Here is a 12,133-nt window from a genome sequence, read left to right on the forward strand (position 1 = left end):
GTCCTCTTGTTCTGTTGCTGGTTTCCTGGGAGAAGAAACTGATCCCCACCTGGCTACAACCTCCCTTCAGGTCACCCCTGAGCCTCCTGTTCTCCAGGCCAAACAGCCTTCCTCATAAGACTTGTGTTCAGGGTCCTTCACTAGCTGAGTTGCCTTGTCTTGACACAATCCACTACCTCAATGTCCTTCTTGGAGTGAGGGGCCCAAAACCAAACCTAGTACTCAAGATGTGCCCTCAGCAGTACCTGAGACATGGGAACAGCCACTTCCCTGGTCCTGGTACTGCAACTAGTCCAAGCCAGGATGTTGTCGACCTTCTTTACCACCTGTGCACATTTTCCAGGAATTTCCTGGATTGCACCTTTAGAATTAGTAATATATGGCAAGTGATGCATCCTCACACACCAAGCAGGTAGAATTTCTCCAGTGCTACAGTGCCCTAACTGTAACCAGCATCTTCTGCCCAATGTTACTGTCATGAGTTCAGGTTGTATAAACAGAACATCAGCATCTGCCTTGCTGCTTCAGAGAACATCTACATCTAATGGTTAAAACTCCATCCACAATTCTTTTAAGTTAATATCCTGGAGCATTTGCATCTCCTGCTCCACTTGGATGTGAGGTTAGTGATCTCTCAACAGAGATGCAATTGCTTCCTTCCTGAAGGCACAGCTAAGCTCCTCAGACTACAGCTATCAACAACCCCAACCCTTTTCTGCACCCAAATAACAAGTTAATTAATATCTCATTATTTCTCCAGTTTATTTCAATCTTAAAATCATAGAATGGTTTAGGTTGGAAGGGACCTCAAAGCTCATCCAGTTCCACCCCCTTGCCATAGCCAGGGACACCTCGCACTGGAATAGGTTGCTCAAGGCCGCATCCAACCTGGCCTTAAACACCTTCAGGGAGAGAGCATCCACAACCTCCCTGGGCAACCTGTGTCAGCATCTCAGCACCCTCACTGGAAAGAGCCCTTTCCTAACATCTAGTCTGAACCTCTCCTCTTCCAGTTTAAACCCATTACCCCTTGTCCTGTCATTACAAGACCATGTAAAAATGCAAGTTTCAGATCCAAAGATGTCCATACAAACTCAGCTAGGTGCTTTTCACAAATGGCATTGAAAAATATCATTCCTCTTGAAAAAGTCAGGAGGTACCAGGCTGCCAAAATGAGAATAAATAGTGAAATTATACTGGTTTATGCTGACACCACAAACTTCAGCCTTCAACAAAACAAAATGTCAGCAAACATATATACATTGATCAACCCAGCAGACTAGAATGACACCTTGCTGCATATGCTGCCAGTAGCTTTGCCTTTGTCTAAATTAAGTGCAAAATAAACTCAGCAAGCTAGAGAAAGTGGAATTGTTTACTCACAGCGCTGTTTCTCAACGGCATCAATGACATTTTCGATGGCATTGTCAAGTTCTGCTTCACTGATGGACTGGAGAGCTTCAGTGAGATACTTCAGAGCATCCCTAATTCAGGTGAAGAAAGTCAGCTCAGAAATCAATTAATATTTAATAGAGCTTATATGAACTGTGGCAATTTGGGTGAGTGTGCACATAATCCCTAAACATGTGGTGAAAAGTAGAAATAATTAGTACCACAATAGCTGAAGAAAAATAAATCATCAGGATTTAAAGTACTGAGGGGGAAAAGCAGATGCAGAGAACTTCATCCACTTACAATCACACAATTAAGCCAACCAGGAATCCATCAAGCCAAGTCCTGAGTATTTCTTGTAGGGAAGATTCCACTTCTTCAATAGTTAATCTATTCCAAAGAGTTCAACTGATCTTGCAGTCAAGATTTTATTTTAAGCTTGTGCATCTTACCCTGTAACTGTGTATCCTTGAAAATAATGTTTCTCTTCTCTAAAACCAAGAGGATTACATCCCCTTGAATCCTCCCTTCGTACAGCTCAATAAACCCAAATCCTTTGCATTTTTTCCCCACTTCAAGTTTTCCAAGCCTCTAATCATGGAATCACAGAATGATTTGGGTTGGAAGAGACCTTCAAAGTTCATCTAGTCCCCCTCCCCTGCACTCAGCAGGGACATCTGCAACTAGAGCAGGTTGCTCAGAGGCCTGGCCAACTCAAGCTGTAATGAGTCCAGTGATGGGGCATCTTCTATCTCTCTGGGAACCTGGGTCAGTGTCTTACCACCCTCAGCATAAGCAAAAGCCTGTCCCCATCTTTCTGTTCACCCCCTTTAAGCACAAAAAGGCCACCAGAAGGTCTCCCCTGAGCCTTCTCTTCTCCAGGCTGAAGAACCCCAACTCTCTCAAAATGCCCTCACGGCAGAGGCGTTCAGACCTCAGATCATTTCTGTGGCCTACTTTGGACCCACTCCAACAGGTCTGTGTCTTTTTTGTGACAACAACCCCAAAACTGGATCATTTTCATGATCCTCCAGTAGATTGTCTCCATTTTTAAAGACACTGTTGAACAGGGGAGACTACAACTGGACAAGGAGGATTCCTCCTTTTGCAGTCTCTGCTTACTGCCTCTGGCCCATTTTTTATGCCCTGGCTCCTTCAGACCAATCCCCAGTAGACACAGTGAGCAAACACAGCTCCTGGTGCTTCCCTTACACACCACAAGCTCCAGGCCATGACCACCTTAACAGCAGTATCCACTCCAATTTATCAGTATCTCTGAGCCTGGAATTATTTTCATTTTAAATAACACGGGAATTTAAAGCCCACCTCTTCCCTCATCCTTAGACCCCAGTCTCCCAGTAAAAGATAACAATTTTTCTCTACTGATGTCATCTGCTGGCCAATCTAGACTGACATTTTAGTTAACAGCCTGACCTTCAAAATGCCTCTGTTTAGTTAACTGTGGGAGTCAGGAGCTCTGAACTTGGACTCCCCACTAATGAAATTTCCAGGATACCGTTCAAAATAATCACATCCCATCCGTGCCAGAAACAAAATGGAACTAATATTAACACATGATCTTGAAAACCACGAGTAACAGAGCCCCAGGCACTCTAATAAATCGTGACACCTTCCACTGCAAGCAAAAATCGCCTCTCTTTGACCTTGCAATCTCTAAGACATGTCATTGTGTACCTCTGGAAACACTGTTTCTGCCTCAAGTAGGAGTTGTCGAATATAGACCTGGCGAGTGCAACTCAGAAGGAGATCCCAGAGCTGTCAGGGACAGGAGCAGACCAAAGATAAATCCAACAAAACATTCAGCAACATCCTGAAAGAGGGCACCCAGGGGAGAGGCAAGGACAGCTTTTGATGCTACCTAAATCCATGACAGCAGCTGCAGTGGGTCGGGTCACAGAATCACAGAGTGCTGGGTGTTGGAAGCGACCTCTGGAGATCATCCAGTCCAATTGCTCTCCTAAAGCAGGGTCACTCACAGCAGCTTGCCCAGAATCACAACATCCAGGTGGCTTTGGAAGCTCTCCAGAGAAGGAAGCTCTACAAGCTCTCTGGACACCCTCCTCCAGGGCTATGCCACCCTTGCACCAAAGAAGCTTCTCCTCCTGTCCAGATGGAACCTCCTGGGTTCTAGTTTGTGCCCACTGCCCCTTGTCCTGTCACTGGGCACCACTGCCAAGAGTCTGGTCCCCCTCCTCTTACCCCCACCTTTTAACTCTTGCTGAGCATTGATCAGATCCCCTCTGTGTCTGCCCTTCTCCAGGCTCAACAGCCTCAAGTCTCTCAGTCTTTTTTCCTCCTAGAGATGCTCCAGGCCACTCAGCATCATCAGAAATGAAGATGGATAGAAGGGGCCCAAAGCAGCAGGACGAGCAAAACAAGAAGGCGTGGGACGAAAGACTGCAAAGGCCTCAGTGGAGGAGGAGAGGAAGAGGAGGGGAAGACAACACCACAACCCCAAGGAAGCGATCCCGGGGCGCGGACCAAATCCCTGGCGGTCCCTGACCAGCTCCCACAACATGAGACAGGCCCCGAAAGCAGCGTGTGGCCGTGGGGGAGGCATGCAAGCCCTCACTGCGCTCCAGGCGGAGCGGTTACCGGTGCAGGAGCCGGGCCGGGCCGCTTGTCCCGGCGGATCCGCCGCCCCCCGCCCCTCTCCCGGCTCTACTCACGCCCGCAGCATGAGCCCGCGCAGGCGGAACGCGGAGCCCGCCCGGCGCCGCAGCCGCTCCGGCTCCATGGCGGCGGATTGGCGCCAAAAGCCTCCGCACCGCCCCGCTCCCGCCCTCGCCGCCTCAGCGCCGGGCCCCGGGGCGGGCAGAGGCTCCGGGGCGGGCAGAGGCTCCGGGGCGGCCCCGCCCGAGGTGGCGGCAGGCTCTGCGTGGGCACGCGTGGGGCTGCGGAGCCGCGGGTCGGGGGCGCGGCAGGCTGAGGGCCGTGCTGTGTGCCCGGGGAGGCAGGGCGCACCTCCGGGCTCCGGCCGTGGCGGCCTCGCCTTTCTCCTGAGCACGGCATGGTTCCACCTGGCCCGCTCAGAGGAGCGTCCTGCGCTCACCAGTCACAGCGTGGCCGTTCAGGGACCTTCATAGAAGCAGTCAGTTAGAACCATCCAGTTCCAACCCTGTCATGGGCAGGAACACCTCACACTAGATCAGGCTGTCTAGAGCCTCCATCCAGCCTGGTCTCAAACACCTCCATGGATGTGCCTTCCACCATCTCCATGGGCAGCCCCTTCCAGGCTCTTGCCACAGAAGAACAGAGGAACACAACGAACACACTGCAGCTGACACGAGTTACCCATCAAATTTGCCTATGTTCCCTTACAGCCACTGCTGCTCACAGCACTTCTGCCCCCTCTCCTTTCCCTGTAAGCCCTGGCAGAGGTTAGTAGGTAGTCTGGGATCTTTCCAGCTTCATTTTTACCAGTAAATGTCCATGAAATATGTCTAGCTATGAATCAGCCTTGCTTGTACTCCTGTAGCTCAGGCATGTTCTCACCTGTTGATGCCTTTACTCTGCATGATGGCATGGGTTGCTCCTCTCCTCTTCTTCATGTCTTTTTACTCACTGATCGCCCCCCCTGACTGGCACTGCCAGCAGCCTGCTGTACTGCTGCAGTGGGTTGCTTGGTTGTACAGAATCTGTCTTAACTCTGCCTTGCTTTTACCACTTTGACGGAATCATGCAATGGTGGGGGGGGTTGGAAGAGACCTCTGGGGATCATCCAGGCCAACCCTCCTGCTAAAGCAGTGCCATCCACAGCAGCTTGACCACGATCACAATGCCAAAGTATCATGGGATGAAGCCCTTGAGGGAAGAGGGGCCAAGGACAACTGGTTAGTATTCAAGGATCACCTCCTCTGTGTCCAGGAGCAATGCATACCAACAAAGAGCAAAGCAGGGAAGAATGCTAGGAGGCCTGCCTGGCTGAGCAAGTTGCTCCTGGACACGCTGTCACACAAAAAGTAACTCTACAAGGAGTGGAGGAAAGGACAGCTAGAATGGGGGAGATATAAGGAAGCTGCCTGAGCAGCAAGAGATCTGGTTAGGAAAGCCAAGGCGGAGTTCGAATTGAATCTAGCCAGGGAAGTCAAAGGGAACACCAAGAATTTCTACAGGTATGTTAATGGTAAAAAGAAGACTAGGAAAGGTGTGGGCCCCCTCAGAAAAGGAACAGGCAAAATGGTCACAAGTGACATGGAAAAGGCTGAGGTTCTCAATGACTTCTTTACCTCAGTCTTCACTGCAAAGGCCTCCAGCCACACTCTTGGAGCCATGGAAGATAATGGCAGGGACTGGAAGGAAGAGCTACCCATTATAAGTGAAGATCAGGTTCCTGATCACCTGAAGAACCTGATGGGATACACTCACGGGTGCTGAAGGAACTGGCAGATGAGGTTGCTAAACCCCTCTCTATTATACTTCAAGTCCTGGCAGTCTGGTGAAGTCTCCACTGACTGGAAAAGAGGAAACATAACTCCGATTTTCAAAAAGGGTAGGAAGGAGGAGCTAGGGAACTCCAGGCCAGTCAGTCTCACCTCTGTGCCCCGTAAGATCATAGAGCAGATCCTCCTGGAGGCACTACTGAGACAGAAGAATAGTGAAGGGGTGATTGAGTGCAATCAGCATGGCTTCACCAAGGGCAAATCCTGTCTGACAAACCTGGTGGCATTCTATGAACAGGTCACAACATTAATAGACGAGGGGCAAGCAACTGATGTCATTTACCTGGACCTGAGCGAGGCCTTTGACACTGTCCCACACCACATCCTGGTCTCCAAGCTGGTGAAACATGGGTTTGATGGATGGAACACTGGATGGATAAAGAAGCAGCTTGATGGCTGCACCCGAAGAGTGGCTGTCAACAGGTCCGTGTCCAGGTGGAGGCCAGTGGCAAGCAGAGTCCCTCAGGGATCAGTCCTGGGACCAGTCTTGTTCAGCATCTTTGTTGGTGCCATGGACAGAGGCACTGAGTGCTGCACCAAGCTGTGTGGTGCAGCAGACACACTGGAGGGATCCATCCAGAGGCACCTGGACCAGCTGGAGAGATGGGCACAAGCCAACCTCATGAGGCTCAACAAGACCAAGTGCAGTGTCTTGCATCTGGGTAGGAGCAATGCCAAGCACAAATCCAGGCTGGGCAGTCAGTGGCTGGACAGCAGCCTTGAGGAGAGGACTTGGGGGTGCTGGTGGACGAGAAGCTCAACAGGAGCCAGCAGTGTGCACTTGCAGCCCAGAAAGCCAAGCAGAGCCTGGGCTGCAGCAGGAGAAGTGTGGCCAGCAGGGCCAGGGAGGTGATTCTTCCCCTGTACTGCACTCTGCTGAGACCCCACCTGGAGTACTGCATCCAGTTCTGGAGCCCCCATTTCAAGAGGGATGTGGAAGTGTGCACTTGGACCTTGGTCTGTTCTTGTGTGCTCTTAGATACTGACAGTAACTGTCCTACCTGCATGCCAGGTTTCCCAAGGCAGCTCTTGGTTGCTTGAGAGTTTATGGCAAACTTACAGTTCTTCATCTCACCTCTACTGGTGTGGCAGCAGTGTCAGAGAGAGATCTCCTTCAGCTGATTCTGCCTTGGGCAACAAGCACATGATGGTCTCCACTGCTATTTTTACACTAGGAAGCCACTGCTGTACGTGAGTTTTCCCTCTGGCCCTGAGCAGTTAAAGTCTGTTGCAACATCCCAAGTCCCCGTATAGAGCACAATAAATGTACTATGCCTCAGACAGTTCCAATCTTGTGGGGCAGCTTCTCTCCAGGTGAGGAATGGCTGATATTTCACTCAAAGGCTCTGAGCCCTGTGTCTCAAGAGTACAGCTTCACTCCACGGAAGGCTCACAAAGCAGCTCTGAAAGAAAATGTCTCGATCAGAAGACTGCAGGAATGGAAGGATGGATTAAAAAATGTCAGCCTGCTTTTTACAGGCCTTTCTCAACTGCATAATTTGCAATCACTCCTCCTCCTCTGGGAGCAAGCTCATGGGTGGAGCTGCATCTTCTCTCTCTACAGGCAGAGCTACCATCTGACAGGTCTCAGCTATTTTGTCAGGATATATGATCCATTTTTTCAGTGCAGGCATGCAGCTAGGTGCAAAGTATGAACCCAATCCATGTGCAAATTCTTCTGTTTGGTAAGACTCCTGCTTATTTCTCTCCAGGAATACCTGATTTCAACATTCATCTCATGTCTTACTTGAAGAAGGAAGGTACAGCTGGAGAAAAAATGTACCCCTCATCTAAAAAGAAACTAATTTTGTGTTCAGCTAATGACCAAACTGAGAATATAAAGCATACTCCTACAGCATCCTGCTGTATTTGGGGTTCTGTAAGGTTGCCTGGAGCCTCCCACCAGAGATATAAAAGTATTCCAGCATGAACTGTAGACTTCTGTTCCACTAAGCCATCTGTCTCCAGCTCTAGAAGCTATGCCACTCACTCCAAGAACAACACTGGGGTACTGGAGTGGGTTGAGAGAAGTGCAGTGAAGCTGGTGAAGGGTCTGGAGAGCAGGTCTGGTGAGGAGCAGCTGAGAGAACTGGAGCTGTTCTGCCTGGAGAAAAGGCAGCTGAGCGGAGACCTTCTGGCTCTCTACAACTCCCTGAAAGGAGGTTGGAAGCAGGTGGAGGTCAGTCTCTTCTCACAAGTAACAAACAATAGGACAAGAGGAAATTCACAGATTCACAGATTAGACTGTACTAGAAGGGACCTTCAAAGGTCATCTGGTCAAACTCTCCTGCAGTCAGCAGGGACACCTCCAAGTAGATCAGGCTGCCCAGAGCATGTTGTGTTTGATCTTGAATGTCTCCACGGACAGGGCCTCAACCACACCCCTGGGCAGCCTGTTGCAGTATTTCCCCACTCTCATTGTAGAGAACTTCCTCCTGATGTCCAACCTAAATCTACCCTGCTCCAATTTCAAACCATTGCTCTCCTCCTATTACTGCAAGGCCTTCTAAACAGTCCTTCCCCAGCCTTTCCTGTAGGTCCCCTTCAGATACTAAAATGTAGCTATAAGGTCTCCCTGGAGCCTTCTCTTCACCAGGCTGAACAGCCCAAATTCTTTCAGCTTTTATTCACAGGAGAAATGCTCTAACCCTCTGATCATCTTGGTGGCCCTCTTTTGGACCTGCAGAGACAAACACAGCTGGAGGCCCCAGAGCCGGACACAGTACCCCAGGTGAGGTCTCACCAGAGCAGAATAGAGTGGCAGAATCACCTCTCTTGACTTGCTGGCCACACTTCTTTTGATGCAGTCCAGTGTGCACTGTTAGCTCATGTCCAGCTTCTCATCCACCAGCACCCCTGAGTCCTTTTTTGCAGGGCTGCTCTCAGCATTTCTGCATTTTAACCCAATGAACCAAATCACCCAATGAACCATCAATACATTTCTTCATTTTAATTGAATCATAGAATAATTTAGGCTAGAAAAGACCTTAAAGATCATTGACTCCAACTGTTAATTAGCAGTTATTGATAGGAATATTGACATCTTCCCTCAAAGTGAGTGAATGTATGGTCCCACTTTCACAAGAAAATCCTTGCCATTACTTCTTGGAGTCCTTTTACAAGATGCTAAACTGCCCCTTTCTCACAAGCTCTACTCCACTGCTCTTTCTGAAGAACTATGTCTGTTTTACTTTGAATTCCACTCATTCCAGCCTGATCCACAGTTCATCTGGAACACACTATTGTTGATCTAGCAGTGTAAGAGTTGGAAGGGCAGTGGAAGAGGCCATTGCTTTTCCCAGTCTGCTGCTTAAGGGCAGGCCAAATGCAGAGAAGAAAAAAACACAGCCTTTATATATAAAATGGTGGGAGCAACAGGGATGGAAATCCCTCACATAATAAAGTGTAGTTTAGAATGTGATGGGACATGGCCTGTTGAAATCTCAGCATCAGCTTTATTCTGTTAGCTACCTCTAGCTCAGCACTGGCACCAACACAGGTCCTCTGGTACTCTGAAGTACTGTACAACACTGCTTCTTCTGCCTCCAGGCTTTGGGTTAGAGGACGGTACCTACAGGTTGTTTATCTCTGAGATCAACCATTTGAACACTTACACAATTGTTTTAATGACTACCAGCTACGATTTGGTAGCCATTGCTGTTAGGAATGTAACTGTCCCGCCTTCAGACAGACAGCAAGTTCCTTTATATATAAAATGGTGGGAGCAACAGGGATGGAAATCCCTCACATAATAAAGTGTAGTTTGGGATGTGATGGGAGATGGCCTATTGAAATCCCAGCATCGGCTTCATTCTCTTAGCTACCTCTAGGTCAGCACTGGCGCCAGCTCTGGTAGGTCCTCTGAAGTGCTGTACAACACTGCTTCTTCTGCCTCCAGGCTTTGGGTTAGAGGACAGCACCTACGGGTTGTTTATCTCTGAGATCAACAATTTGAACACTTATACAATTGTTTTAATGACTACCAGCTACGATTTGGTAGCCATTTCTGTCAGGAATGTAACTGTCCCACCTTCAGACAGACAGCAAGTGCTGCAGAGGTTGTCTTAAACCACCGTCCACATTGAGATCCGTCTCTTCCTTCCACTCTTGCATGGGATTTGTGCTTAGACATTCTAATCTCGGTGGGTTTTTTCCTCCTCTCTTGCTCTTTATTCCCATCTGCATGATTTAACAGACTTGCAGCCTCACGCCGTAGCATCCATTGAGCCTCGCTGGATAGGGGCTGTGTGTTCTGGCCCACGGCAGAACGACTCTGTACTCACAGCAACGGCTTCCTTCCAGGAGCCGTGTAAGGGCAGATCTACCGAAGTGTATCCACACGGCCATCCCCGTGGCCTCCTCACAACCCGTGCCCGGCAACAGCGCCGAGGGAGCCGGACGGCCCCGCCGGACAGCAGCCCGCCCTGAACCCCTGACCCACGGAGCGTATAAAGGCCAGGCCGCGGCGGCAACGCCTGCCATGGCCCTGCGCTGAGGGGAGGGTGACGCCCCATACTTTGGACCCTCCTCGCTTCCCGTCCGCCTGAGGGGAGCGACCGGCGCCGAGCCTCAGCCTCGCCCGGAGGAGGCGGTGGCGGGACGCGAACACTCAGACAGGCGAGCTGCTTCCTCCTCCCTCTCCTAAGATGGCGGCAGAGGCCACGGAGCAGTTCTGCGTGGCCGAGGAGCGGAGCGGCCACTGCGCCGTGGTGGACGGGAACTTTCTCTACGTGTGGGGGGGATACGTGGTAAGGCGGAAGGAGGCGGCTGGAGGGCGCTGGGGGCGAGCGGCAGACGGAAGACGGGGCGGGGGTGTGTGGGGGGGTGTGTTGGGGTGGAAGCGCTGGAAGCCGTCCGGCGGGACAACAACTCGGGGCGGCGGGAAAGCCGTCTAAGAAACTGCGGGGCAAGGGAGAAACGAAGCAGCGGAGCCTCCCCCGCTGCCCGGCCTCGCCGCCGGTCGCCCCCTCAGCGGGCGCAGCGCCTCGGCAGCGGAGCGCTGTTTACCTCAGCGCGGGCGCTGATTGGCTGCCGCTGCAGCGCGCCTGCAGGGGCGGGAGCTTTAAATGGCAGCGGCGGCGCCGACGCCGGCCCTGAGGGGAAGGGCGCAAGGGGCGCAGGTTTCTCCGTCCTTGTTTTAGCTGTATCTCCGTTTCTCTAACCATGGATGTCCCTGAGCCGGTGCCGATGGCTGCCCGCTGCTCCGTTTTCAGCTGCCTCCATCATGGGGGAAGGGCTGGTGGAGCCGGTTTGCTTCTGCTTTCTTGCAGAAGTGTGGTTCTTTCCTTCTCGGAAAGTGCTTCTCTTGTCTCATTTCCTCTGTGGGGTGCTAAATGTAATTTGTAGCTGTGACTTCCAGTGTGTAATTCATGCTTTGCTTTCTGAGTCCCTGCATTTTTTCCTTATTAGTAGTTGTGTGTTATGTAAGGTGCATTTTCCTCCCTCGGAAGCAGTTCCCTCACTTCAAGCTGGTGGCAGACTAAAACCACATCTGGTTTTTTTTTCCCATCAAAAGATCAGTTTTGGCCTAAATAAGTCCTTATGATCCTTAGCTGTGCATAAATTCAATCCGAAAGAACTGTGCATAATACTCACTTGGGGATGTTTGGACCAGATGACCCTTCTTTTCCAACCTGAGCCATTCTGTAATACACAAGTAAGTTCATTTTAGCCACAGTGTCTGGTCAAAAAAAGACAGGATGAGGCACTTAGTGCCATGTTCTGGTTGGTTGGACCGAACTGAGTGCTAGATTGGACTGGATGAGCTTGGAGGTCTCTTCCAACCTTGTTGATTCTATGATTCTTCAGCCCTAAGATGTGAACGTGTTTGTACTTGCTATTAACCCAGGTCTTACTTAAGTCAAAACCACTATCAATGTATTTCATATTCTATTTGTATTTTTCATGGGCTAAGGCAAACTTCCAAATGTGCAAAGTTTGTCCTCCTGCACTGAAGTAAAAAATTCTAGTTGGAGGCTCCTGGAACTAAATTTTAAGATCAGTTGTAAATGATGAGCAGAGGGAAGGACGTTTCTAGAGCACTTATGTACTAGTAGCTATTTGCTTCTTACTTCTTCCTAAAGCATACTGTAGTTTAGCTTCTGGAAGCTAAAGTGGCTAGATTGTGGTCGTTTGGGTTTCTTTTAGGGATTTGATGTGTTTTTCTGTTACTGAGGATTTTGTTGTTGGGGTTTGGTTTGAACTGAAAACATTGTAGCTAGATGGAGCCTGGGCAGCTTGTTGGTATTTGAAGAGTTGCTTTGATCCTCGGCTAGATT

The 12,133-nt window shown here is 50.1% G+C and overlaps 2 protein-coding genes across 3 annotated transcripts in view; one reads left to right on the forward strand and one right to left on the reverse strand.

Annotated features, from left to right (window-relative positions):
- Window positions 1-4,230, reverse strand: part of POLE2 (DNA polymerase epsilon 2, accessory subunit) — a 36,043-nt gene extending 31,813 nt beyond the window's left edge. For both annotated transcript variants that reach the window (XM_064142872.1, XM_064142865.1), the window contains exons 1-2: window positions 4,083-4,230; window positions 1,384-1,484 (exon numbers count right to left, since the gene is read on the reverse strand). In XM_064142872.1, the coding sequence (XP_063998942.1) occupies window positions 1,384-1,484; window positions 4,083-4,150 (169 nt within the window). In that variant the 5' untranslated portion in view covers window positions 4,151-4,230. The remainder of the gene's footprint in view (window positions 1-1,383; window positions 1,485-4,082) is intronic.
- Window positions 4,231-10,322: 6,092 nt separating this feature from the next.
- KLHDC1 (kelch domain containing 1) overlaps window positions 10,323-12,133 on the forward strand; it is a 32,922-nt gene continuing 31,111 nt past the window's right edge. Inside the window, exon 1 of the mRNA XM_064142878.1 lies at window positions 10,323-10,603. Within this exon, the coding sequence (XP_063998948.1) occupies window positions 10,502-10,603 (102 nt within the window). The 5' untranslated portion in view covers window positions 10,323-10,501. The remainder of the gene's footprint in view (window positions 10,604-12,133) is intronic.

This window comes from Pogoniulus pusillus, chromosome 1 (assembly GCF_015220805.1).
Source record: "Pogoniulus pusillus isolate bPogPus1 chromosome 1, bPogPus1.pri, whole genome shotgun sequence".
NCBI classification, from domain to species: domain Eukaryota; kingdom Metazoa; phylum Chordata; class Aves; order Piciformes; family Lybiidae; genus Pogoniulus; species Pogoniulus pusillus.